Source organism: Seriola aureovittata, chromosome 11, assembly GCF_021018895.1.
Source record: "Seriola aureovittata isolate HTS-2021-v1 ecotype China chromosome 11, ASM2101889v1, whole genome shotgun sequence".
In the NCBI taxonomy this organism is placed as follows: domain Eukaryota; kingdom Metazoa; phylum Chordata; class Actinopteri; order Carangiformes; family Carangidae; genus Seriola; species Seriola aureovittata.
In genome coordinates this window covers 5276611-5304082 of record NC_079374.1, presented here as the reverse complement: position 1 = coordinate 5304082, position 27472 = coordinate 5276611, and the positions used below count along the sequence as shown (strand labels likewise).

Here is a 27472-nt window from a genome sequence, read left to right as displayed (position 1 = left end):
TTGCCACATTACTAGTCAGTTTCCATACTGTGTTCGGTGTCTTTTTGTTTTGTTAATGTGCTTTTAATTTGTTCACTAGGAGCAGAACTACAGGCCTGAAAGCCTTTTTCAGATTTATTCAGTTTGATTAAATGTGTATTGTTTATTTTTGCCGTCAGCAGTATGGGGAGAAAACAGAATATCTCTTTTATGAAGGATTATGTATTATAATCCATGCAGGTCGAATGTTATTTCTTAAATATTTAAACTACAGATATTACCTGTGTGAAGCTTTATAATATTTTGTCTGGTGCACTTTTCTCTCTTATTATTAAAATACAAAAATAGTGAATAAAAAAACTAAAATTTTAATAAGGACAAATGTTTTTGTTGACTTTGTTGACATTGACCAGCAGCGTCGCTTCTATTGTTTTAATTGTGTTATACTTCTTTAATCTTGTGTATTTGTTTGTTTTTTGAGACTGTAGGAGAAACACACTCTTCTCTTCCCTCAGGGTCCATGAGCCTGTCCATCTGCTCACACACACACCAAAACAGACAACCAAGGGCAAAGGGTTTGTGTGTGTGTGTGTGTGTGTGTGTGTGTGTGTGTGTGTGTTGTAAATATGAGATTTTTGAAGGGTTGGGTGTGTAGTCAGTTTACATGGTACAAGGTCTGGACCAGAGCCACTAGACTTCAGCTCCCTCCCTGAGGTTGCCCCACCTCTCCTTACTTTTAAATCATACATGCACACACACACACACACACACTCACATATACATACACAAGGCTGCTCTGACAGCTACAGCCCCCCCCCAAACACACACACAGACCCACTTGTGTCATCACACAGCCGTTCTCTTTCTGCTGACCAGCAGAAACCCTGGACACCTCAACCCAAGGACAGTCTGTGTGTGTGTGTGTGTGTGTGTGTGTGTGTGTGTGTGTGTGTGTGTGTGTGTGTGTGTGTGTGTGTGTGTGTGTGGTGTGTGGTGTGTGTGTGTGCGTGTGCGTGTGTGTGCGTGCAGGGGTTGCTGGGGGCCACAGCTCACTGCCCCACTCCTCCAGCCTGCTGGAATGCCAAAACCAGCCGGCAGGGTCAACGCAGGAGTCAAAACACTTCAGAGAAACGAGGAGAGGCCAGGCAGCGTTGTGCATTTTTATCACACAGGTACATGATTTTGACCTATTGAACAATAAATCAAAATGACTTTACTTTGAAGTCTGGAAAAACCTCCACCGTAAGTTAAAAGGTGGAGAACGTGTGTTGGCTGTTCTGCCTTAGACGTCAATAATGAGGGAGAAACGCCCCTCGGTGCATTTGAACACTGATAAACAGTGTATTTATCTTACAAGTGGAATTAAACAACTTCCTCAGTCATATTCAACAAGAACTCCATTATAGATGACTGTATTTCTAATCATCATTCTTTGCAGTCAACCGTAATGCAATGCAGGCACACCTTACAACAGGTATATTATTGAACATTACATCCTCAGCAGGGTCTTCATTGAAATTTAAATGAATCATCACAGTAAATCTGATCCACCGCACAGAGGCATTTGTTTTACTGATCAAATCAGATCCTGGAGAGTTGAGTGGGTGATGTAGTTTCCTGTTTTGTCTGTATAGTCACAAGTAGAAAGTAGATATGGACCCAGGCCGAGGGAACCAGTGCATATGATTTAATTCCTTCAGTGTTCGTCAGTCTGGACCGCAGACTGTCTGCACTAATCCCGATAAGACTTTTTGGTCACATTATTTCAGGTGTAAAACATGATGCTTTTCACAGTGTTTTGGTGCCTTTTAATGTTCTGTGAAAGTGTTTGGTCACCATGACAGTCAGTCAGTCAGTCAGTTGTTTTGTCTGCCCGTCTTTTGGTTGGATGGATTGCCGTTGTCTGTGATTTAGTGCATTGTCTGCACAGGATGAATCCTGACTTTGACATCACCAGCAGGTTCAACATGCCAGTAAATGCAACTCTGTTTTCTAAAAATTACATCTATATACAACTAATTATGTAATGAGGAATTGTTCTTTTCTGCCAGAATATCCAGTCTTGCAGTACAATATCCACTTGCATCCACTAGCATCCTTACACTTTGTTATGGTTATGTTTAGACACTCACAGCTCTTGAATCTTTCCATAACCTTCGCTCATTTTGCTTAGCCCTGCTCTGCTGAATGAGAAGCAAGGCTAACAGCAGTTTCACCTCTTCTAGAACCACTTATTGCATGATTTTCTGTGGTTTTGAGTTTTGCATGGTGTGAGCAGCTGAAAAGACATTTTCGCAGTGGTATAAAAAATGTACACGTCCTACTTTGTTACCCATTGCAAACACATGTTGTTTTAATTGACAGTCTTAATTTTCCAGGTTATAAACCGGAGCACTCACTTGACGTGATTCTGAATGTTTCAGAAACTTCTACACACATTAAAAGAAACAATATAGAAATGTATCAAACAGAGAGAGTGAGGGAAGTGCTTGAATAGCATATTTTTCATCTCTTTTACAGTAAAAGGTTTGTACCTTTGGACAGGTTTTAAAGGTCTGTTGGAGTGGGACTGTTTATATTTTGGACCATAATTCTGAATGCGAGTTAACAAATTAAAAGCTCAGTATTAAGACAGCAACTGATGGGTACCGGAGGATCACAGTATGAGTGTGTGTGTGTGTGTGTGTGTGTGTGTGTGTGTGTGTTTGCGTATATGGATGTGTGTGTGTTGGGCAGTGTACCCACCATCCTGAGTCCTCTGTTGGGAAGGGCACGGTCCATTCCTCCTGTGTGCAGGTGTCATGGCTGGACCTCTTCATTTGCATACATTTGCATGCTGTCAAACGGAGCTGCTGCTGACAGCTTCCAGAGCCGACTGTCTTCCTGGACCCCGGCCCAATCCTGTCGGCATGGTTACACGGGATGGCCAAACGTGGCGCGGCAGGCTCGCGGCCAGGCCGATCAGCCCCGACGAGGGCTTCACTGAGACGTCTTTCAGTGGACAGACATCAACTCCAACGACCTCCAAATGTCACTGAGTGAGGGCGGAAGAAATACGTTGTATGTATGTGTACATGTTGGTTTACAGCAACGTACAGACACGTTTGACCAAACTGGATCGTCTTGTCCCAGGAACCAAACCAGGAACTAAAAGTCAGTTTTACACCTGTCTGTGGTTCCACCGTATCTGAAGAACCATGAAGGTCATGTAATTATGGAAAACAACGCTTTTGTTTTTGGACGTGTTTCAGAGTCATCACATAATTCATAAGTGTGCAACTCAGTGATGTTTGAAAGGAAACGTACTGAGGTGGAAAGCAAGAGAAAAAGCCCAGAAAGAGTCGCCTGTCTCCTCTTTTTTCAGCTTGACCAAAATTTTTATAAATTGGCAGTTAAAGTCAGTCATTCATTCATTTGCCCAGTCCTTGTCATACACAATAATAATGCCCACCCCTCATGTTGATACAGTGCTTAGTTGCTGTGTGAATGAGTGCTATAAACAAGCTGTAGCAGCCGCTGAGTTTGTGTTTGACCAGTTAGTGACAGTACAGAAAACTACACTAGCTCCTGGGTTCTTTCCCCCAGGACAAGGATTTTCCAGGGGGCAGGAATTATGACACAGGAATGTAGTTCTGGATAAGGATCCTTGAGCCCTTGGTTGTCTGTTTTGGTGCGTGTGTGAAGTTCCTGTGGTGCAACGGACTGTGTTATGGTTGGACACATGCAGCAAGGCTTTATCAGACTGCATGATAACAGACTTATACTATGGACACAGAAAATAGTGTCAAAGTTTTTTATTCTAAATCAGGCTCAACACCCTCAGAAGTGTGCTTTTGCCTTTTCCATGATTTCACATATATCAAGACACTTCTGCAGTTACTATCACTTGTCTCTTTCTCATGCAGCCCTCACAGCTGTTTGCTGAAACACAAATGCTTTTATGCACAAATCTACATCTTTGACGACGAGCAGCAGAATTTGTTTTTTCTTACTGGGAATGAATATCTCCTGCGTCCCACTCCCTCCCTACTTTCAACCTTAAAAATGAAAAAAAAAACAACTGAAGGTGAGTCCACTGTCCAATCTCACTCTCTCTCTAAAAAAAACTGCCCTTTACCCCCCTCCTCCCTCCTCCTTCTGTCTCCATCCTCCCTGCTTTTGGCAGTCGTGCCGGGACCTTTCAGAACGACTTGTTTGGCCCCAGATTTCTGGACATTAGGCGCCAAGAGACACAGAAGCCAAAGAGTCAAAACGAGCTCTCTCTTCAGTTCCTCCCGCCCTCTCATCTCTGCCTCCTCGGCGGGTGTTTGTCATCCCCCGCTGAGCCAAACAGACGTGTGTTTACCAGTTTACTGTAGCTGGCCGGGGAGGCTTGTCGGTGTGCAGGCCAGCGCTTTGTCTCTCACACTGTGAAACACAACAGCAGTTAGACTTCTCCCTGACAGCATGCTAATCGTCTGATTTAACTCTCCCATGTTTAATCATGAGGGGAAACGGAGGGAGAGGGAGAGAGAGAGATTATGATAATTGGTTCAAAGTTCTTTTGTGTTGGATCCCATCTGTACACTTTTCGAATAAGGGTGTCACTTTCAACATGTCTGTTTCTTTTCAGTGCAAACAAACATGCAGAAGACTGTGGCTTGATATTTTATGTTGTGGGAAATGACAGAACTGATTCTCCCCTTTAAAATTTTCCCTGAACCGGGAGCTATTTGTAGGTTTTGCTATCGCTACTTAGCCAACATTAGCATTAGCAGCTGTTTACTTACAAATTTAGAAGAAATGTTGCAACTTCAGCATTCAGCACTCTTGTCTCTGTCACGTCTTTTCCTCTACTGAAGTTAGCATGTTAACCAGCTAGCCCTGACCCGTCTCGTCACTTTCCAATAGAGACTCACTGCAGCATCCAATCTGACCTGAAGACGTAGCTGCTCGGAGCACGTATTATAACCTTGTGTCTTGTAAATGCCACGGTGGCCGAAGCTGATGCAAAAAGAGAGGGTGGACTGGTGGAGGAGATTAGAACGGTAAGGAGGTGTGAAGTTGTGATAGTGGATATGATATAGTGTCTGGAGTGGGTGCAGGTAAGCACATACAGGACTTTGTTAAGAGCTTTTGTTGTGTTGCTACTTACGATACTATTGCATTAATCAAGTCTGGATGCTGTGAAAACATGGATAAGTGATTCTGACAGTTTGGGTCATTAATCTTGGAGAGGTGGAAGAAGGGTGGTTTGGTAATCTGGTTTGGTGAACTGGGGGAAGAAATAGTTTGTTGGGGTTGTGGTTAACTCCAAAGTTATAACATATGGAGTCATTTTTCCATCTTCATCTAAACATTGTTGCGGGGTCTCTGTGGACTGGTAGAGAAGGGCATCATCAGCGTAGGAGCAGAGACGAAGGATGTGGCAACGGAGGATATGTCTATGTTAATGCTAGGTTGTGCTAGTTTAGTATTTAGAAATAACTGGACGTGTACCACCTGATCACTCCCAGTTTTACCTATAATTACTATTAAACTATATGGTTCTGGTTTACAGAGCAGCAAAATGAAACATATCCAAAAACTTTGTTGTGAGGTGTTTGGTATTTCTGACAAGGCATTATGCAGAATGATTTTTTTTATGACATTTTGTCTTTAGTGGATAGCGAGACAAAAGTAAACACAGGGAGAGAGCAAGGTGGGCTACCTGCCAAACTTGGGGGATGTTGCCTCTCACAATAATTCCTGTCTTGCAGTCAATGTTCTAGTTCATCACAAATGGGCTTAATGGGATTGAAGTCAGTTCTCCATGCTGGCCGGTCAAGTTCTTCGACACCAAACTGGTAAAATCATTCTTTCAGGGATCTGGGGACACTGTCACATTGAAACAGGAAACACAGACACAAACTGCTGCCATACTGTTGGAAAAGCACACTGTTGCCTAAATGATCATTGTATGCTGTAGCATAGCACAGCTGAGTTTATGTTTCACACAATATGGAACGTATTGTGTATCGTTTCACAAAGTCGCAGTCTGCAGCTTGTGATATTTGACTGTTAAAACTGCTAATGACATAGCAGGTAAAATCACAAGTTATCTCCTAACACAGGTTCTGCCAACCATAGGTTGGTGGTTTATTTACCCTGATGTAAAAAAGACTTAGATTTAAAAGTCAGGTCTGGACATAATTTATCTGTCGAGTTGTCACATCCTTCGATGGTCGACATGATCGCTCAGGAGGCAGCAGCATCACTATGGCAGTCAGAGTGAGTGTTGGTGCTCTGAACATGTGAGATTTACAGACACTACAGTGTGACGGGGCCGCCACAACAATCCGCTTTCACTGTGACACAGACAATGGTGGGACTGTTCCTCCACAGACGTACAAGTGTCCCAGCCATCTGTCTGCATACCCCCACAGTACAAACATTGTCCTACACACACACACACACACACACACACACACACACACACACACACACACACACACTGCTGCCACCCCCAAAACACACAGCTACCCGACTGTCATACATGCGGTAAGTCACACAATGCAGAAATGTTCGGCCAGTGCACCGAGCGATTTCAAGACTAAAATCTTATTTTTATTTTAAAAATGTGAAATAAAATTACATCAAGTGGTATTATCTTCATACTCATGGTGTGGTTTCATATTTAAGTGTCATTTAAAAAAAATAGTAGAACCACAGAAAATAAATTATAAATTTATGGCGCAATTTTAATGTTTTATGAGAGCTATTCACTTTTCGTATTTTCAAGTCTTTATTATAGGCTGCATGACCTTTAATTAGCCATATGACGATAATGCTTTACACTTCAGCAAATATTCATTCAATTTATAAAATTAATCAACGACCAAACTGTCAATTATTATGGTGGTTGAAAAAATGTCAAATATTTGTTTGTATTAGCTTCTCAGATGATCTCTGATTGATATCACTGTCATTTGAATGTCTTTGAGGTTTTGACAAAACAAGACAGAACAAGCAATTTGAAGACATCACCTTTGGCTCTAGGAAATTGATTTTTCACAATTACTTTTATTTTACACACAAAAGAAAAAGTGGACGACCAAAAATGACCTGGTGCAGAGTCATGACAGACCGGAGAGCCAAATGGACATTTTTATTGACAACTGGAAAGAATAATCAATAGATTAATTGATGCAAATGAGAGTTAATTGCAGTTTTTTTTTTTATCCCATTCACAGGAGTTTGATATTCTAACAATGACCCAGTGACCCATTGTAACACAAAGTAATTCTACTAGCAATGACATAGCAAGGATCAACTAAAAGCACTGTCAGGGGGCATCCCTGTACTCTCCTATTGACACACACACACACACACACACACACACACACACACACACACACAGCTTGAAATCTAAAGAGACTATATAAGGAGCACAGACAAAGGGTGTGTGTGTTTGTGTATGCACGCGTGTGTGGACCAGCAGAATAAGATCGGGTCACCATACAGTCTCAGTGACAGTTGAGTATTGAAAGAGGCTGCTTGCAGAAGAGAGACGCTTCTGTGTGTGTGTGTGTGTGTGTGTGTGTGTGTGTGTGTGTGTGTGTGTGGAGTAAAGAAAGAAAGTGTGTAGACTTCAGACACATCTTCCCTGTCTGTCTGAAGCATCACATTGTGTGTGCGTGTCTGAGTGTGTGTGGTTCAGTGTGTGTATGTCTTTGGCTTTACCAAGTTTACACATTTAGTTTGTTGATTTGCAGTTTCTTAGTTGTGTACTTCTTGAATATTCTTTGAAATCACAAATCTTACTTGCATTTGAATGTATTTAGTCTATGTATGTTTGTATTAAACCTCATCTATAACGCTGGAAGGGCACCCACAGAGCAGAGACCTCCACCGAGGCTATATCAACCAAAATACACATGACTTCAGACAAAATACTCTAATTCATAGTAAATGATCCAAATCTGCCCCCAAGTTCAATGGGTTCTTCCGTGGCCCATACCGAACCACCAGGACTTTTTTGACTCCGTGACGTCACAACAAATCAGTTACCGCTCTCAGCCGTGCTCCAAGCTCCGCCCACCTGGACCCACCATCCAGTCTTGCTGGATTTGGTTTCTCTGAGTGTTTTACCTGAAATCTTCTATATTTCTATTCAATAACTCAGAGAACAGTGAGCCAATCAGAAGAGGGGCTTAGCGCCTCCTCTCTTCTGATTGGCTCACTGACATGTTGTTACTAGAGCTCCAGAGAGAAACCTGAGAGAGGAGATGCTTTTTGGTTCTTAAAATCACAAATATATCTTCTTATGGCTCAAAACTTCAAATAATACATCAGATAAGTGTAAAATATGGGACCTTTAAAATGCGTGATTTTGACTTTGAGCCCAGAGTTTACATCTATCAGTCGACATCCATGTCTTTGTACTGGATGCCTCTACAGTCAATTCAGTCAATCAACCATTTATCTGCTTCATTACAGAAAGAATGCTGAAAATATAAACTCATCAAGAGGAAGGAGTTGTCCTTTGTAACTCATCAAACAAAAAAGTGCAACTAAAGTAACAAAAACATCTCTTACTCCTATTGCCTTAAAGTCAATACAACTCATGATTAATCAAAGATGATGTCAGATTTATGTCGGTTCTGCATATATCTAAATTCAAATTTCCTCCTCAAAGAAACTGAAACACAGGCTGTTTGTGTGCCTGTGTGTGTGTGTGTGTATGTGTGTGTGTGTGTGTGCACGCGCGCACATGTGTGTTTTGTCCTTATTCAGCGTGTCATACAAAGACGGCGACAGACAAACACAAGCCTGGGAGACCAAACACACACCTGCATCCAAACCCACAGAGGAGACACTCATGTGACAGTCTGAATGGTGTCACTTCTTTCTCTCTGTCTCTCTCTCTTTTCTTTTCTTTCTGCGACTTTACTTCTTTCTTTCCATCTTTGTTGGACTATGAGCAACAGGCTGACCACTATAATCTGCGTACCATCAGCATACAGTACACAAAGACGCCCCTGTGTGCGCTATGAGAGACAGTTGGCGGTAACAGTGTAATTCACAGTGAGTGCTGTCACAGTGAGGGAAGCAGAGACACATTCACTGTCTAACAGATGGCTAGTACACGCTGCTGATCCTGAAAACCTTCTATTCTCACACTCAGATGTTTCAAGGAGCAGCAACTGTTTCAATGTTTGTTTGTCTTGCACAGAAATGACAGAAAACACATTGTCAGCTGGAAAGTTATGTTAAATGAGCTCTGAATCAATCAGCTTCTTTTAGGAAAATAAACTGTTGGATTTTGATTCATCTGAAACACAGAAATCCTGTAACGTAGCAAAAACTATTAACAATCCACCTTTCACATTGAGATGTTTCTTTCGCACCAACAAAGGCATGAAAGACGAAGGTTGAATAATCTGCAGCTTCGATCTCTTTAGTCGAGGTTTATTTTCTACATTTAGTAAGGAGCTGTGCTCACTGCATCATCTATTCTCTATGATCCTTTTGCTGTGTTTCTGTATCTTAGTCATTCTAATGTTCCCCCTCTCTCCCCCTCTCTCTCCATGTTTCGGACCCTCAGGTGCTGACCACTGCTGAGGGATGAATAACAACAGATTCAACGGACTAAAGTTCAGCAAGCGCTGTGAAGAGCGGCGCTGTGCTCTGTGTGAGCTCCCTCAAAGTGATGCTGGTCAAGGAGAAAAGCTACAGATCCAACCTGCCACTCATGGTAAAAAATGTTTTGCGAATGAACTGAAGATAAAGTCCATAGTCTTTCATGTAGGCTTAATTTATACCGGGGATACTGGTAAAGCCTTCCCATCATCCTGCAAACTGAACCAACTGGTGAAATCCACGGTATAATTTTATCATCGTTGCATCATTCATTCATGTTTCTGTGTTATATTTTGTCATTGTCTCAAATCCATTTAGCCTAATCACAAATCACTTATCTGCCTGAAGGGGCTTTACAGCCACAGCGCTGTCTAACCGATAAACAGGAGTGTGTCCTGCTACACAGATACATTATAATAGAACTTGTATTGTAGCTAAATCTGTACATGGATCCTAATGTGTAGCTACAGAAATACACAAGGAAAGAGAGAGACAGCTCTGGTATATGTTATATTTCTATCCATGCTAGCAGCATAGCTCTGGTCAAGGCAATGTCAGTCTGTTGGTTTGTCCACCTCTTTGACCCAGACTGATCTCATTAGCTAATGGACTGCATGAAAAGTTATTCATGGTCCCCAGAGGATGAATACCACCAACTTTGTGTGATCCCCTGCCCACTCCTCTAGTGACATCATCAGGTCAAACTTGGTTTTTGACCAAATACCTGCAAAACGAACGACATTCCCATTCCATATTGCATGACCATATACATACACGCATGCATGTGCTGGTGTAAACAGGAAGTAGATTGTCTACTCTGCAGTTGGTTAGTTGCAGAAAATACTACGAACGAGGAACAGCAAAAGGTAGTTATAGCGTTATATGCAGACTCTAACTGCACAACAGCTGCTAGCAGAGCAACACTTGTAATTCGTTACCCATGTCGCATTCACCACTGGTAGTTGTGACTGATAAGACCCAATCACGGAGCGAACGTGGATGTCTGCGTCATCGTTTCCAATAGTCTCCATTTCTACCCGTCTTGACTACATCACAACCCCTGAGTTTTCAAACTGAAACGGGTCCAGCAGCGTTTCCAAAAGTCTCAGCTTTAGGGGCTCGAAAACGCCAGAGTGGTGTGGACGCCAGGAGTAAACGTAGCAAGAGTGATACATTTTAAAACAGAAACTTGACCCGAGTCCTGCAGTGATTCAGGTACATTCTGTGGTTCATGAGAAAATAGAGAAAATGTTTAAATTTGTTTAAAAAATCTTGGATCGAAACTCCATGAATGAATGTTTTGACAGTTTTCTTTCAGATATTGTGTTAACAAACAATCAAAATGATCTGATCTTATATATATATATAGACAAAGTTTGTGTGATCATCTCAGCTTGTAACTGACAGATCAGCACTTCTTCTGTAAAAAGACGGCATAAAACTATAGAGACCCATGTCTGGATATTGTTTCCCAATTAGCCAGAACGGCAGTCATTTCTACAGAGACTGTTGCCAACATCTGAAACAACAGCCAGTGTATTTAGCAATTAGCTGCAGTGTGGCCCAATGGGAGTGGGAGTGTCCTTGCAGAGAGAGAAAACATCAGGGATGAACCTGGAGACAGCGCAGGGTAGAAACGACTAATTTCCCTCAGGAGGTCTCAGACGCACACACAAGCACAAACACATGAATACCAAATGTATACGCACATACAGACATATGCACACGGACATGCATTCAGCCACACACAAACACACACACACACAAACACACACACACACACCAGTTCTTGCCATCTTTGATAAAAATCCCAGGAGAGCTCAGGGTTGTAGCCAGGAGCTGCAAACTGAGTGCTGACTGGTGTGTTGTGTTCTCACTGGGTCGTGTATCTCTTGTCTAATGAGGAGGTGCCAGTCCCACCAGTTAATTTACCAGAAGACAATTGCACACTGACTCACACTGACATTTATAGGCAATTAGGACCTGCCTGAGAAAAAAGTGTGTGTGTGTGTGTGTGTGTGTGTGTGTGTGTGTGTGTGTGTGTGTCTGTCTGTTTGTCTGTGTGCATCTGTGCATGTTAGTGTGTGTGTATGTGTGTGTGTGTGTGTGTGTCGGTGTGTGTGTGTGTGTGGTAAGTGCAGCGGTTAGGTCAACATTTTTATCAGTTCAAAACTGACAGAACAGCCCTGTAGCTAATTTTGTTTGCATACAGATAATGGGGATACATTCTTTTAATTGCATCCTGACATGTAGACATTAGATTCTGTGTATTTTACAAGGCGTGTGACCAGTGCAAGTGTCTCTGGGAGCATTTTTACAGACAGAAATGTGACTTTTCTGTCATACAGACGCCTTGTGCACAGATTACAAGCCATAGATTACCAGGAATGTATTCATGTTATTTGATGAGTTATTTTCAATTTCCTTTCTGTAGCGTCTGTGTTAAATTACTAATTCGCAGCAATTTCTCTAAATAACTTTTATAGCTCATAACATGTCACGAACAAGTCAAGTCAAGTTGATTTACACAGCTCTAGTGTTCATTGTGGTTTGTTCCTAATTCACGCTGTCACATTCGCACTCTCTCAGAAATATATTGAATGAATGTGTTTTTGTTTTTTGTTTTTTTCTATTTTCAGCCCTGGGATGAACTCATAGAATCTCTTACAGCCCATCAGAGGTCAACAAGCAGCACAGAGCGGTGTAGAGGCGATCGCCTGCCGGATCACATGTGTGATGTAATGCTGCTTGCATCACACTGTATCTCCCCCAGCTGATGACAGTCAGGCCTGTTTCCCCTGCCAGCACAACCCAGCTGCTATGAGGCAATGTAGTCTGCCAGGCACAATACGGCGCGTCAACCCCTCAACAATGGAGGACTTGTGCTCCCTGGATGGCATCATTGTCACAGTTTTTTTTTTTCTTTTTTGGAGGGAGGGCTTTGTGTGTTGTTGTTGTTGTTGTTGTTGTTGTTGTTGTTGTTTTTTGTTATTGTTGTTTTAGCTACATGTCTCTCCGGGTTAGCCAGTTATTAACCCTTGCATTGTTGGCTGGGAGACAATAGATGCAGTGCGTGATGATGCATGGCTTTGGATGTGGGTCATGGGAAAAAGAAGGGGTATGATGGTGTCGTTGGGTTGCAGAGAATCTGCATTTTAGTGATGCCAAACCAGGTCAGCACAGTCAGACACAGTTCGCCAAGCTGGCGTTCATCTGAAGGGTTAACCATGGGCGGAGCGAGGGGGTAGCTTATAGGGCTCGAGCCTCGGATGTTTTCCCAAAAGCCCTGAATCTTTTATAAAGTTTATAATAAAACTTAAACTCAGTGTCATTTCCCTTCAGTCTCTCTGACTGGACAGGCAAATCAATGGAGCTCTATTAGCTACTGTGGAAATATCGCCCGACAACTCGCGGAGCCTTCGTGCTCGACGCGAAATGTGACGGTTTCATTTTCGACCCCTTAAGTTTGGGCTAAGTCCCGAATGTTTACAATGTCTGGATCCGCCCCTGGGGTAAACCAGAGCTGGAGACTTCAATTCAGACTATGTCACTGTTGAAAGAGAAAATAACACAATCTTCCTCTCACACATGAAAAGTTAAGAAATAAAATATAATTCAACACACTCAGGGTATGAGTATCAGGTATGACCAGTAGCTTCATTTTAGTAAATTATATATAGATTTTGCTGTGTGATATTACTAAATGACTTTGCTGACTTACTACATTTTAGCATTTGCTAGTATCCCACAACTGTGTTCACCAAAAGTTACATATAAGGCGCCTTTTAGATCAGGAAAAATTGACTGGGACTCCTCTTGACGTAACTTAAGATTTGCTTGCCTTTAAGAATCACTTCAGTTTATTAGAACATGGGTTTTATTTTTGTGCTTTGGCTCTGCCAATACTAACAATAAAAACAGAACTCACCATATGAATAGCTGAGAACTGGATCATTACAATATTACTAAAAAATACTCTGGTGTACGGTGGCCTTGAGAGCTCAACGCGCTGCAGCCTCAGAAAACACATGCAAATAGACATAACTCACCTTCATCAATTTGACAACACAAAACTACAAAAGTAATACTGAGATTGTAATTAAGAAAAATATTCTATCCTTTTATAGGAGGAAAACTTTGTCTCCAGAGAGGGATTCGTAGCGGAAAGAACAATTTTTTTAATGATGATGAGCTGCGTCTTAATGGAGCAGTGACTGTTCTCAACCTGTTGTATAATTACGGGTGTGTTAATGCTCCACAGAGGGTCTTCTAACAATTTGAGTAACGAGCCACTCTGCCCGTGTCATTAAGCTGCGTTCTTAATGACACTGGTGATTACCTCGAGCCAAAATGTTTGCAGAGTCTCTTCGCCTAAACGGTTCATTAAAACTAGAGAGAAACGTTCCCACGAGTGTGAACGTCAGTGCTCTTTAACTCTTTTTTGCCAATCTTGTTATTATATAATCTGCATGGGCCAAAACTTTCACACAACTTACATTTTGTGTTGATACAAAGTCTCATGTGTAGTTTGAAAAGAAGTGTACAGATGTTATAATGTTCATTTCAGGGTTTGTTGATGTCATGTCAGGTGTGACGCGAGGGATACGGTTAAAATAAAGTAAGAAATATAAGCTCAGATCAGATCCCGGGATCATCCACTGGAAATCAAGAAGAGATGCTTGTTGATTCATGTTTGAAAACTCCAAGTACATACAAATTATTGGGAAAGTTTGCTATGCATCTCCTAAGGCAGACGATCTGAGACGATGTCAATATCAACATCAACGTCGTTTCTTCATCTCTAACCCCAAACTAGGCTGAGAGGAACCTGGGTGTCATGTTCGATGACCACCTGTCCTTCTCTGGCCATGTTGCATTGACTGTTGGTTGAAATCAGTAAACGAACATCGATCCCCTGCGTTGAAGTTCGACATTTTGTTGACATTGCCGCCTGATAATAACGTCACCTGACTTCCTTCCTTTGTTCCCTCATAACTACTGCGGCTGCTCGACGGCTTTGTCACTTGAATTTAAACGCGTGTTTATGGGGAACTTTTCATATTCCCTGCACTTCACAGTTCACACTCTTTATCTCACCAAACAAACACACATTTCTCTCCTGTGATGATGATGATGATGATGATGATGATGACACACCACATGGCAGAGCTGATCAAAAGTCCAGTCGGATCCACTCCAGCGTTCAACATATTGACACTCGACCAAACCCAATTAGACTGAATATAATTTGGACCCGGCCCAGCCTCGGTCCCACGTCAGGTCTCACTTGCTTGGCGCTGCATGGACCTGTGAAGACCCCTGTAGAAGAGTATTTGTCCTTTTTTAGTCTTTCAGCCTCACATGTGTTGTCACAAAGTAACTCCTGCTCTGTCCCCCCTTTTCTCCCCCCTGCTCCCCTGATGTAAAGTTAAAGTCATAATCCCACCTCCCCTTCCCTCACCCCTCCGTCTCACCAGGTCCCTTGAGCTTTGCCCGTCCTCATTAGCGAGTATTTTTCCCATGTTTGTTAATTGTGTCCTGCTTTTTGCGCCACCTGCCCCTCCCCCTCCCCCTCCCTCTACCTCTCTTAACCTCCTTCTCCTCCTCTTCCTCCCCCCCGCTCTTTCTCTCTCTCTCTCTCTCCTCTCTCTCTTTCTCTCTCTCTCCCCTGCCTCACTTGCTCATCTGTGCACTCTAACAGACACTAATTGTCATCATAAGGATGCGTTCGCTGTCACAACTGGAGAACAGACTGCAGACCGACAGTGTGCAGCCTGGCTCCTCTGGCCCCTGGAGGCCTCTGCGCTGGTGTCTGGGGGCCCGGAGGACCTTGGCAGGCAGGAAGCCTCCCTCTGCAAGTGTAGCTAATGAAGACAGGATGAGAATTTCACCTGGCGGAGAGAGAGAGAGACAGGTAGCGAACTCAACAAGGGCAAACTGGGAATTAACTGTAAATGAGAGGAAGGGCAGAGAGGTACAGTGGCTGCCTAACGAGGTATGACTATGTTTATCACAACACAGTGCGACAGTAGCAGAGCAGAAACACAGCATCCCACTGTGGATGGTTTCATCACTCACTTTTAAAAAGACTTTTTTCTGCATTATTTTCCTTTTTTCTTGTCACTGCACATTCATGAAGTTAAACTGTACGACTCATAATTTCCAAAGACTCATCTTTGCCTCAATTTTCAACCACTGGATCAAACCTGTGTCTGTTTGCATCCTTTCATTTCTGTTCAATTACGCTTCACATTTGATTTGTTCTTACGTGTCTTTACATTTATGAAAACCATCTGTATTTAGTATCTGTAATCTTGAAGCTGAGTGAAATGTGTATTATGATGAAGTACCATGTTTTTATAAGTGGAGCGACACATCAGATGGAAACATCCTTAAAATTTTATTTTATACACATTTTCCTAAAATTCAAGCCTGATATAGTCACAATCTTTGCAAACTTTGAGACGTCCATGAGAATTTAAAACAGAATTCTGTAGATTTGAACAACTAGATTTTGTTTCTGGGAATTCAAAAAAACAAAAAAAAACAGAAGGCAAAACTTCAAAATATTTTAATTACTTATACCAACCCAGTTCTCTTCACTACTGGACAGATTGTCTCACTGTGTCTCATTCAAGCTACAGCTTTCCAAACTTTCCTGGTCTATATAGCCGTTATCCTGCCCCTGGACTTTTCTCCACAGCCTTGCCCCTTGTACCTGTTTGCCTGATTGCCTGCTTCTCCATTTTGCCTGTCCCCATACTTCACCTCTCTCTGATCCTTTGTTTTTTCTCTTTCCTACCCTAATTAAACGTAAACAGTTTTTTATTTGAACTGAGTGGTGCGTTTGAGTCCAACCTGAGTCGTTATGTGCCATTTTCATCACTACAATTTTTTATATTAAAACAATCAACACACAATCTTGTCTGTAAATCACAGTATGGTGAACCTGTCCTCTCCTGCAGCACATGCACCCTGGCTTTGTGTCATCCTTTTTACTGTCGCTGGAACTTATTAAATACCATTATTATCAGTGACTGATTAAATGACTGAAAAATGAATTGAAATACAGCTTAAGTATTTTTTAATTCAAAGTTGACTGTCGATAGCGATACTGAGATACCTTTGTGTTTAACAGCATATTTCTTTAAACTTCAGTGAATGAGTGAGTTCACTTCAGATTCGTGTTTGTGTGTCCGTATGCATGTTTGTGTCTACGTGCATGTGTCTCCATACATGCACATGTGAGTGTATGCGTGTGTGTTGTGTGTGTGTGTGTGTGTTTGTCTGCAAGTGGGAATTTGCGCTTTGTGGCATGTGTGCCCTCAGCATGGGGCCGGGGCGGGCCCCGTGCCGGCCAGCTGGAGGCTCAATCTGTTGAGGGGGTCCACTGCTCAGTGGTGGGAGGTCGGCCGGACCCACAACGACGCCCCGACCATTTGCCCCGGCCTCCCCTCTGACCAGGACGTGCAGCTTGGCAGGCCCAGCCAGGGTCTGACAGCTCCGCACAACCCAATCCACAAGACACTGAGGAGGAGGAGGGAGGTGGAGGGCTGGATACACAGGAGAGGATTCAGGTGAAAGGAGGAGATGTGGAGGTGGTAACAAAAACAGAGAAGAGAAAAGAGAAAGGTGAAGAAAAAGGGAAGGTAAGATGGAATTAGAGACATGAGGGAGGAGACTGAAACATATAATAAGCTAAGTGTAGTTATGGCTTTGTACAAAGTAGTTTTCAAGCACTGATTTTTCAGATATACTTCTAAATATGATGCTTTACACAAACATAGTTTTTTTTGTAAATTTGATTAATTCTGTCGGTATATAATAATATATAATATATAATATGATTTATATGGAATTGAACAGAATGAAAGCTACAATATCCAAAATGTAAATGGAGGTTAAACCTAATAAAGTGGATAGAGGAGCTTCAGGTAGTCATGTTTCTGATCAGGTCACTGTCCACTCAAGATGGACGTGCTGTGATTATCACAAATTTAGAATTTATGTTTCTTTCTTTCTTGTTTTTTTCATTATATTTAATTGAAAGCATCTTTATCAACAACTTGGTCTTCACTGTAATAAATGTCTGCAGTGAAGCAGCTCGTGCAGTGAAATACTTGAAGGACAACAAGCCTAAAGGACCATTTCCCTTAGCTTTGTCCACATCATCTTGTTGTGTAGGCATGTGTGTGTTTTGGTTCCCTCTGTGTGTCTTTACCAGACTGGTTCTCTGCTCTCTCTGACAGTTTGATGCAGGGCACCGGGGTTACATCTGAGGGAGTGTTTTTAGCGGTCACCAGTCTACAGAGGGGACGCTAGCTGGCACCATCTGGTCATGAGATCCAACGTTTATCTGGCACAGTCTTGGCCAGTGTCCATACCTGCTTGTTGTACACACACACACACACACACACACACACACACACACAAACGCACGCATATTCCTACCTTACCAACAGTGGACCTTTGGACCAAACAGACCAAATGTGAACCTCTATTTTCTAGTCATTGAAAAAAAAAAAAAAAACAGAAAGGAAATGCAAAATTTCTTTCATGATAAAACTGCAAAACTGCTTTTGTAATTTTTCTTTTAAAAGAGAGACCTTGCACGCCACAGCAGGACTGGTTTTGATGCCGCTCCTCTCACCCTTTAAGGTCACAAACAAACTCACCACGCTACTAATTGCATGAGGAATTTCTGTCTGAGCACTTTGTCAGTCTTCACTTTTGGTGTATTTCCTTCAAAAGTCAGTTACAGGAGGTATTTGATCTGCGCTCCACCTCTGTTCATGTCATGGAAAACCAAGACTGAGTAGCATTTTGCTGCAGCATGAAGGAGAGGTTTGAACTCACAAAGTATAATTTTTTAATAAGGTGTTGGCCCTGTGCTGCCACAACACTGCGGTTCGGGTGCAGGTGGCGGTGTGAGTGGACCTCCAAAATCTCCCTTGTTGGTTCACCATTGGGGAGTGTGTAACATCTGGGAAGCCCGGTATTGGATAGGTACACACACACACACACACACACACACACACACACACACACACACACACACACACACACACACACATGTATTCGCACTGGGGGTCAAGCTACCCTAAACAACAGGCTGAGAGCAGATGTCCATCAACCCTCCCAGTCCAGTTAATTAAGCAGCATCACAAACACCAACGAGGCAACTGACATGCACACACACACACACACACACACACACACACACGAGCATAATGTACATCCAAACAGTTCAACGGCTGTTTGTCCTTACTGGAGAGCAATAGTGACGCATGAATAGTAAATGTGTGTGTATTTGTGTTTGTGTGTGTGGTTGTGTGTGTGAGTGTGGTTGTGTGTGTGTGAGTGTGGTTGTGTGTGTGTGTTTGTGTGTGTGTTTGGTGTGTGTGTGTGTGTGTGTGTGTGTGTGTGTGTGTGTGTGTGTGTGTGTGTGTGTGTATGTGTGTGTGTGTGTGTGTGTCAGAAGGATTTATTGCATAAACAAAAACTGCAACCAAAGATGTCTCAAACCAGGTCTGAGGCATCAGCTGTGTCATGAAGCTGTAATGATTTCACAATCTGACAGGACTAAATGCTCCAAGAGATTCAGAGGTGATGAGGTTAATGTGATAACTGACGTTTATGAAGAAATGCTTTTCCCATAAACCTTAAAGGTGCTATTTGCAAGTTTTGCTATCGCTACATAGCCAACGTTAGCATTAGCAGCTGTTTACTTATCAGTCTAGAAGAAAAGTTTAGAGTTCAGCATCAAACTTCATTCCTTTACTTGCGAAGAGCCGTCTCCAGCACTGTGTCTTTTAATCGTCTTCAACCAAACATAAAGGTGAAGGGTCAGACAGGAGTTTCTTTTGTTTGGCTAGTTCACACGTTCAGTAGATGCTAGCGAGGTTAGCTCAGGTTTGAAGCAGTGATTAAATGCCATGATGTATCAGACTAACTGATGCTTGATTAAATATAAGTTTCTCATGTTGTCTTGAACACATTCTTGTCACAGTTCATCCAGTTATTCATTTATTCTCCATTTTAGGTTTGCCATGTCCTCTTTGGTTTATACCATTCCACTTACATTCTGCCAGGTTCTTCGTTGTGCCGTCCTAGCTGTTGTTTTCCAGCCATTTATTTTTGTATTTACCAGTTTTTGGACTTTGCCCTTTGCCTGCTCCCCTTTTTGTTTTTTTACCCGCTGTCCTGTTACTGACTGCTGCCTGACTTCGTCCCTCTCCAGAGCCCTTACCTGCCCTCCCCTGTACCTCCCTCTGATAAAGGACAACTGTTTGAACATTTCATCAGTGTCTTTGAGTCATGCATTAAAGTTCTGTGTGTTTGTCTGAGCCATGACACATTCCTATGAAAGTAGTTGGTGGAAACATGCACTACTAGGGTCTGTTTCACAAAAGCAGTTTGTGAGCTCTGTGTGCTGCTGGGCTGGCGGCCTCTGTGGGTGACTGTGGCATCATATCAGTCTTGTTGAAGGGCCTCAGTGTTTCCCCCCTCCATTGTCATCACAGCAGGCAGTGTGGGTGAAGTAAGGGATTGTGTGATCCAATGAAGCGTGCTGTTATCAGAGACTTCAACCCCGGTCGTGAAGCTGACATCACCCCATTGCCTCAGTTTGGAGCTGCATGATGCACAGCAGGTCACCGAGGACGGGCGGGAGAACCCCAAAATCACTGCAAAGCCTGTGTTGTCAGTCATCACAGTCTTCCTCTGTTTTGCCTGTGTAGCAAACGAAGGCACATGAACCACTGATTCAGTTTGGTTTATTTCATTTTCAGTTTATGTTACCATTTGAGCAACTCAACTCAACTATTGCTGTGTCTCAATTCATGTAAGTATCCTGATGGTGCACTCAACAGCCAAAATGGACACTTCTCACCCTCAGCGGTCGCCATCTTGGCTACGTAGTGGAAGGGGAGGGACCACCAACAACGACTGGGGAAGGAGGACACATCGTCGGCATCAGTGGCGGACTAATTTTCATGTCCATGACACAGGAGGGCACACACAGGAAAGTAAAAGGGACAAGAACATTTTCAAGTCAAGTGAGCAAAGCAGCCAGCAGGTAATAACGATCACATGTCAAACACTACCCTGTTGAAATTCACATACTCCACCGGCGAATGTCATGTGTACACAGTGTACTACATGGGAGTGTACTGACTGAAGGAGCCGATTTGAGACACAGCATCTGAGTAAGAGGATGTGAGAGAATGAGAATTTGAGACTTGACTCGCTCTGAGAATTGATCGTCTTCAGACTTGACATGAAATCCTTGAACAATAAAAGATTAAGACAGCAAGAAGCCTTGCAGCAGGAGCCTGTGCATTGAATTTTGCATAAGAAGTTTAAATGTTGTATTTTAACTGTCAGAAGCTTGAAAGATTTTAATCTTTACTTGCTATTTGAACTTTAGATATCACCGAATTTAAGAAAACCTGACATATTTAGCATCTGTTTGAACACTGCGTGAAAGAAGACACTCAAGAGTAATAAGTAAAGTTAAATAATTAGCATTTGGCAAAAGCATGCACAGAATATTTTTAGTTGCTTCTGATCTATTCACCAGGTGGAAAACTACAGGTTTCTGTCAACCAGATTTTGTGTTCCTGCCAACTACAGCAGGGTCTGTGGGGGTTCACACGAAGTCGAACATTTCATTGTAACACCAAAGCTCCCTGTGGTTAACTCAAATCTCAGTCTAAGTATATGCCTCAGAGGAATAAGATATCACACCTGCACTGACTTATCTGTGCTGCTCTGCTGGAGAGAAACAGGACGGAGATGGAGAGTGAGGGAAACCTGAAGTTTCACTGTCTCAACAACCCAGCTGGTTCCTGATGTGGAACTCTTGTGCCCTCTACTGGTGGAAGGCCAGAACCTGTGCTCGTTCTGGCCTTGTAGAAGGAAGACGAGTGTCCCAATCATCTGTAGAAAAACTGGAAAGTAGTGTGGTGGCAATTTCTGTAAATAGACTCACTCAAGAGAAAGTCTTCTGTGAATTTATCAGAGTCTTGAGAGTCAGAGAACTTGCAAGTTAAAGGGTTACAGCCAGTGACATGGAATGTATATATATATATATACGTATATGTGAACACATCACACCTTATTTAAGGATATTTTTCTCACTTCCAGTGTTCATTTTGTTTTCCTAGGTCTTACTTATGGTCCCAGAGTACAGGCCATAATGACCTGCACTGTATTGTACAATGGGTGATATGACTGATAGTGGACGTCCGGAGACTCTTTCATCCTCCATTGCTGTAGGGTAACCAAGGTCTCATAGATAAGGAGGTAGAGAAAATAATACATTTAGAGAGTAGTGCGCAAATCTAGATATTGTCAAGGATGAGCTAAGTAGGGGAAAGGACAAGATACATATAATATTAATTAGATTTTGGTGGTCCGTAGCATCTTCACACATAAATGTTCAATCAGACTTATTATAGGAAACATGCCACTAAAAAAACCCCTCTTAGTTCCAGAAAAAGTGGACTGCGTTGTTTGTTGCTCCTCCTCTTTATTCACAACAACACCGTACAAAATGAATCACAGAAAAACATGCAGAACCCTTTAACTCCTGAGTAGCACACTTTGCATAGAGGACCAGTGAGCTTCATTTGTGAAACGTGAGAACCCTTCCAGAAAGAAATAAAACAGATAGAGAGTTATTTTGAGGTAAACCACTGAATGGAAACAGCTAGAGTGAAACGTTGCATCATTGTCTTCTTGGTGACTTCTTATAAGGGGCCTCCTGTAGGATGTTGCAGGTGCTGCCATTTTTCCATGTTTCACTGTGTTGTATGTGACGTTCTACACAATCCATTCAGTCCTGTCAAGCGAGGCTCTTAGTGATCACAGCCGAACAGCTCCAGGGATACCCTGTGCTGCTCAGGCAGGGACCTGCTAGCAGCTAACAGCATAGGGCTTCCAAAGTGGTAGAAGTGGTTGCCTACGATCACTTTGAGTCCTAGAGCGTCGCACATGGCGGCATCGACTTTCTTGAAGAGGGCAATCGGAACCTCGTTGCCTGCAACGCGAGGGCTGGCGTCCAGGTCCACTTCATAGATTTTATGATCTGGAGAACGGCAGGAAGGAAGATACATGAGTGGGTACCAGATCTATTTATCAATTGAGGAAAGTTGAAAATTCACCTGCTCTCATGGATTGTGTATTATGTGAGATGCTGTCTGTGTCCTTACCCTTGATGATGTGAGCAATGTGACGATCCTCGCAGACAAAAGCAGCCTCAATGGGACCCTCGATGCCCAGCTCCTCCTTCAGAGGTTTAGGGTAACCGTCCAGGTGGGTGTGGGGCTCGCCAACTTTGTAAAGGAATAAGTGGTCATCCTGGGGGGGGGGGGGGGGGTTGTTTTTAGCCTCGAGCAAGAGATAATGACGAGATCAATATGATGTGCAATTGCTTCTTTATAGTTTACCTTGATCATGTAAAGGTGACCGTCATAAGAGAAGACAGCGTCCACCTCACTGTGCAGCTCCTTGAAGGCGTGCTCGATGGTGTCAGCCTTCAGTGTGTCATTGCCCTCATCTCTACGCAGGAAATGGTGGCCTGCAAAAGAAGGGAATCGCTTAGAGAGGCTGGAAATGGTGACACAGCAAACAGAGAAAGTCTTGTTCACATGGACTGAAGTGAACCTGTGACAACCTCATCTGAATAGTGACCTGCTGTTATTTTGATGGCATGTATTCTGTCTATATAGCTGAGGTAGAGTAGATTTATGGCCAAGTTTGTCTTTAATTCTATGTCTTTGCCACAATATGATTAGATACGCAGCTGTTGGTTTAATGACGTAGATTCAGGACTGTCCTCAAACTGTTTCAGCTTGACTCTCTCTGGGGACTTGTACTTTAGTTTAATGTTAACAAGTCACCTAATATCTATGTTAATAACAAACAGCAGCCTGGTCCCTGGGCAAAGCAAAGAGGAACCATCTCTGAAAAAGTATATCTGCTGTCAGATCTCACCTCTGAAGGCATACATGTTTCCAGCATTGTCAGATGTGATAGCATCAAGGTGAACACGGCTGCAGCGCTCTCTCTCCACATGGTCGCTATCATCACCTAGACAGTGAACAAGCATAAAGTTAATATTAAACAAATATGAATATATTATATTTGACACGACACATTTCAGTAATGTCTCACTGATGATTTTCACTTACTGAACTTGGAGCATCTCATGAAGTAGTCGCGTGCCTCCTTGGGGTACCTGCCGTGCACCTCGCCGGTCTTGGGGTCAAACTTGGAGAACATGTGTCCATGGAAGCAGTAATAGTGATCCATGAAGCGGAAGGCAGATGTGCAGTTTGGCATGGACTTGAACTCTTTCTCATCCACAGCCTTGGTTCTGACGTTGTAGTGGTAGATGTCGTCTCCTACAGAAGAAAATTACACATGATGTCGAGAAAGCCATAACTTAACTTTCCACCAAATTCCATTAAAATATTCTGTTAAAATAACAAACAGGACCAATAACAACTTCCTTGGTGAAGGTTATTTTTCTAAGGTTTTCTTACAATGAAGTAGGCAAAAACGTGCACTAACCCTTGAAGAAGATGACGGAGTCTTCATCGCACTCTGGCTTGGGACACTCCACGGCAGCATCAAGGTGGTCAGGGATTCCAGGGAAGACCTCAGAGATATCCTTGGGGTAGCCGTCCTCCAGCTTGTGTTGGTAATAGCTGAACACCTTGGTGTCCTGCATGAGAGCACAACCACAAGTACCGGTTTAAAATGACAAGTTGTCATAAATAACCTCCCACTGTGGGTTTGTGTGTGGTGCTGTATGTTTGCACAATCAAAAGACTGGACTGTACCAAGAAGAAGAACATGTGGTCGTGGTCTGCGGGGTTGTCCTCGTAGTGCATGTGGAAAGCAGCATCTACGTGGCCCAGGTGGTGATGGTCATCCAGCTCAGCGAAGGACTCATTAGACAGCTCTGCTTTGCCATGGAAGCCCTTGAACAGATGGTCACCTGACAGGAAGTACAGAAACCAGAACATGGTGTGAGTTCACAGAAAGCAACTTAAGGACCAACTGACACATCATGTTATCATCCGATGAATCCTACCCATGATTCCTCAATATCTAGGGACTTACCCTTGAAAAAGTATGGGATTCCCTCTTCGTTCACGGCAACAGCGTCCATCTCAAGACCTTCGCAACGGTCAAGGACGGCTGCATAATATCATGGCCATGTGACATTGGAAGGAAAAAGATTTAAATAAAGTAGTCACATTAATGATGAGAAATGTCTGGCTTTAGAGTCTAAATGAGTGTGAATGCTTTCCATCAACTCACCTGCTGCGTGTTCTTCCCTGGATGAACAAGACAGAAAAAGATTTTTGATTTATTCTCATTTCAGAGGATGAGGACGCTTCACATTTAGGATTTTAGGTGTAATTCATAAACAGCTGTCAAGTTGAAATCAAGAAATGCACCTTCAACAGCTTAGAATTTGAAAATGAAATTATGGTTGAAAAGGTGCTCTTCAAAATGATCATGTCTTTGTTTACACAAAGCGTATTACTGCAATTCATAAACTCCTCTTCTCAACTTTCCTCCTGGCTTCTTTTCTGTCTGTGTTAACACTCAGATGATGCTGAGTAAAATATTCAAATGCATGATGCCATGATTTCAAGACTGCACCATTATCTTACATGGAAATGCCGTTGATGTCTTGTGTCATTTTTACACTCCTAAACTTTAACCTGATACTGCATCTAGAATTAAGTTCTTTGGGTTTAAAATAAATTTGTACTGGTGGAGCCTCTACTAGTGGCTCATGACAATTCTTGTTGTCTACATATTCTAAAAATCACTCATACTTGACATTACTGTTGACCATTTTCCAAAGTATGCAAGCAAAGCCTTGCTTGAGATCATTTATCTATTTGCGATGGAAACCATGTCTGCATTTACTGTTGGCAGAGTTGAGTTATCAATGTATGATTATGCAGTCATGTCTTTTCAAATATGCACTTTAGACCGCATAGGCAACAGTGACATAACATCAAGTTCACTGTGATGGATTATATAACAGAAGCAGGAGTTTTAAAAGTGAAAAAGTGAAACCAGCAAGTGGTGGTGAGAAAAAACAAAAACATTTAAAAAGTTTAAAAACTGTATCAGTGTTGTCCCTTTCGACTACTTACGACTGAACCCATGCCAGGGCCAGGCAGAGACACAGGATGTGGGCGAGCAGCTTCATGGCGAGCAGTCCTCTGGTCCAGAAGAGACTGGAGGTGACTGGAGAGAGCTAGGCAAAAGGTATCCTGCTGCTGCTGCTGCTGCTGCTGTTTATATCATTGCCCAGTTTGCGTGAGCCGGGTCACGTTGGGTACCAAAGGAGGAGGTGTAGACAATGTGCAGGGTTAATCAAAGACGCCCACAATGTTTGACGTACCCCCACTTGCTCAGACCTCCTACCTGGAAAACAAGTCCTGGGGCACCAGAGATTCATAGAATTCAGAAAGCTGCATGTTCACCATGAAAATCTAATCAATAGCTGCGTATCTTTTCCCTTACACCATGTCCTAGTACATGCATGTTTCATCATATATTTGTCACTGCTATTGATTACGGACCAAATTCAAATGCATTCAAACTGAAGATACAGCCGCTGTTTATGCAGCATTGATTCCAACTGTAAACTCTTTTGCTGTACAATAGAAAGACCTACTGTTGGTACGAGTGAATCTATGTGCTTCTCTTTGCTTCATACATTGACTGAAATTAACCAGTTTGTTAGTCTAACAAACACGGCCTCAGTTGTTGTGATATGAAACAGTTTATAGAATATTCTGCTGTGCACTGAAGCGTTGGAACCAGAATAAAGAGAATAAAATGTGCATAAACTCTGCATAGGTTTGTTTTCATTATTATTTTTGCATTACAATAAACAATATGCTCAAAGAAATGTTTAATCTAACCTGTACTTAATATATTCCAGAACATTCCAGAGGTTTGTGCAGACCGATCAAAACTAGACCCACATCGTGGACCTGGTCCAACTCAGAGAGGTAACTAACCCAATGAGCCATCAAAAATAAATAAAAACTGCTGAGCACTGCATCTACGTACGGTGAACATTAACAGAGAACAGTGAGGTGGCCTCATCGTGTATCTATGAATTTGTTTAAAGAGTCCAAAAAATCCAGAGAAGTGTGTGTAAACTATATAAAATTATGTAATGCACAGATTATATTGTGGTAACTGTTATGTAAAATGAGCAAGTAATTTTTTTTTTTCACTCAAAATGAATGCGAAAAAAATAATCATTGTTAAATCTTTGTTGAAATAAAAAGTACAGTAATAAATAGAATTTTTGTTTATGAACGTGAAATACAAGTTTCATGTTTCAGCTTTTCACAAAGACGGATGAAAAGGAATCGTGCAACAGATGCTACAGTAGCAGAAATTGAACAGAACTTGAACAGCAGAGCAGCACGTGAACATCCAGCAGCTAAAGAGCCAGATATTTTTCTCAAGAATTGGTGAAGACTAAAGCAGAGCTGAGAGAGATTCATCAGGTGGACACAAGCATGATTCCATCTGAATATAACTGCTAACATTATAGCCAACAATTGTAATGTTCATGTTTAGGCGTTACCTTTGGATACACGAACGATTTAGGAGCAAAAGGAAAAATAATGTGAAAAAGTGAGTATTATTAAACAGTAAGAAAGTGTCTGTTTCCTGAAATAACTGCAGTAAAACTTGATCTTTTACTTTTAATGCTGAATTTGGGTGAAGGTATTAACAATTAAGCAAACAATGTAACCCAATGTGTATAACATACAACCTATAGAAGCCTTGTCCCTATCAGTACAATTAAACAAAATTTTAAATGGAGTTCTGT

The 27472-nt window shown here is 42.3% G+C and overlaps 1 protein-coding gene and 1 long non-coding RNA gene across 2 annotated transcripts; both read right to left on the bottom strand.

The window, feature by feature from the left end:
- Positions 1 to 16646: 16646 nt before the first annotated feature.
- LOC130177894 (uncharacterized) lies at positions 16647 to 18047 on the bottom strand. The gene is made up of 2 exons (XR_008829080.1): positions 17801 to 18047; positions 16647 to 17132 (listed from the first exon to the last, which is right to left on the bottom strand). It is a non-coding gene; the product is annotated as an uncharacterized LOC130177894 (long non-coding RNA).
- A 4044-nt stretch (positions 18048 to 22091) lies between these two features.
- Positions 22092 to 25910, bottom strand: hpxa (hemopexin a). The gene is made up of 10 exons (XM_056388468.1): positions 25767 to 25910; positions 24913 to 24929; positions 24712 to 24789; positions 24429 to 24586; positions 24157 to 24310; positions 23775 to 23987; positions 23578 to 23673; positions 23031 to 23161; positions 22794 to 22941; positions 22092 to 22669 (listed from the first exon to the last, which is right to left on the bottom strand). The coding sequence occupies exons 1-10, from the start codon at positions 25820 to 25822 to the stop codon at positions 22440 to 22442; spliced, it is 1281 nt and encodes a 426-aa protein (XP_056244443.1). The 5' UTR covers positions 25823 to 25910; the 3' UTR covers positions 22092 to 22439.
- Between the last annotated feature and the right edge of the window lie 1562 nt (positions 25911 to 27472).

Coding starts and splice junctions, on each gene's coding strand:
- hpxa (XM_056388468.1), bottom strand. CDS start 25,822: ATGAAGCTGCTCGCCCACATCCTGTGTCTCTGCCTGGCCCTGGCATGG. Junction 23,674..23,774: donor CATGAGATGCTCCAAGTTCA/GTAAGTGAAAAT, acceptor TTCACTGTCTAG/GTGATGATAGCGACCATGTG. Junction 22,942..23,030: donor GTCACCTTTACATGATCAAG/GTAAACTATAAA, acceptor CCCCCCCCCCAG/GATGACCACTTATTCCTTTA.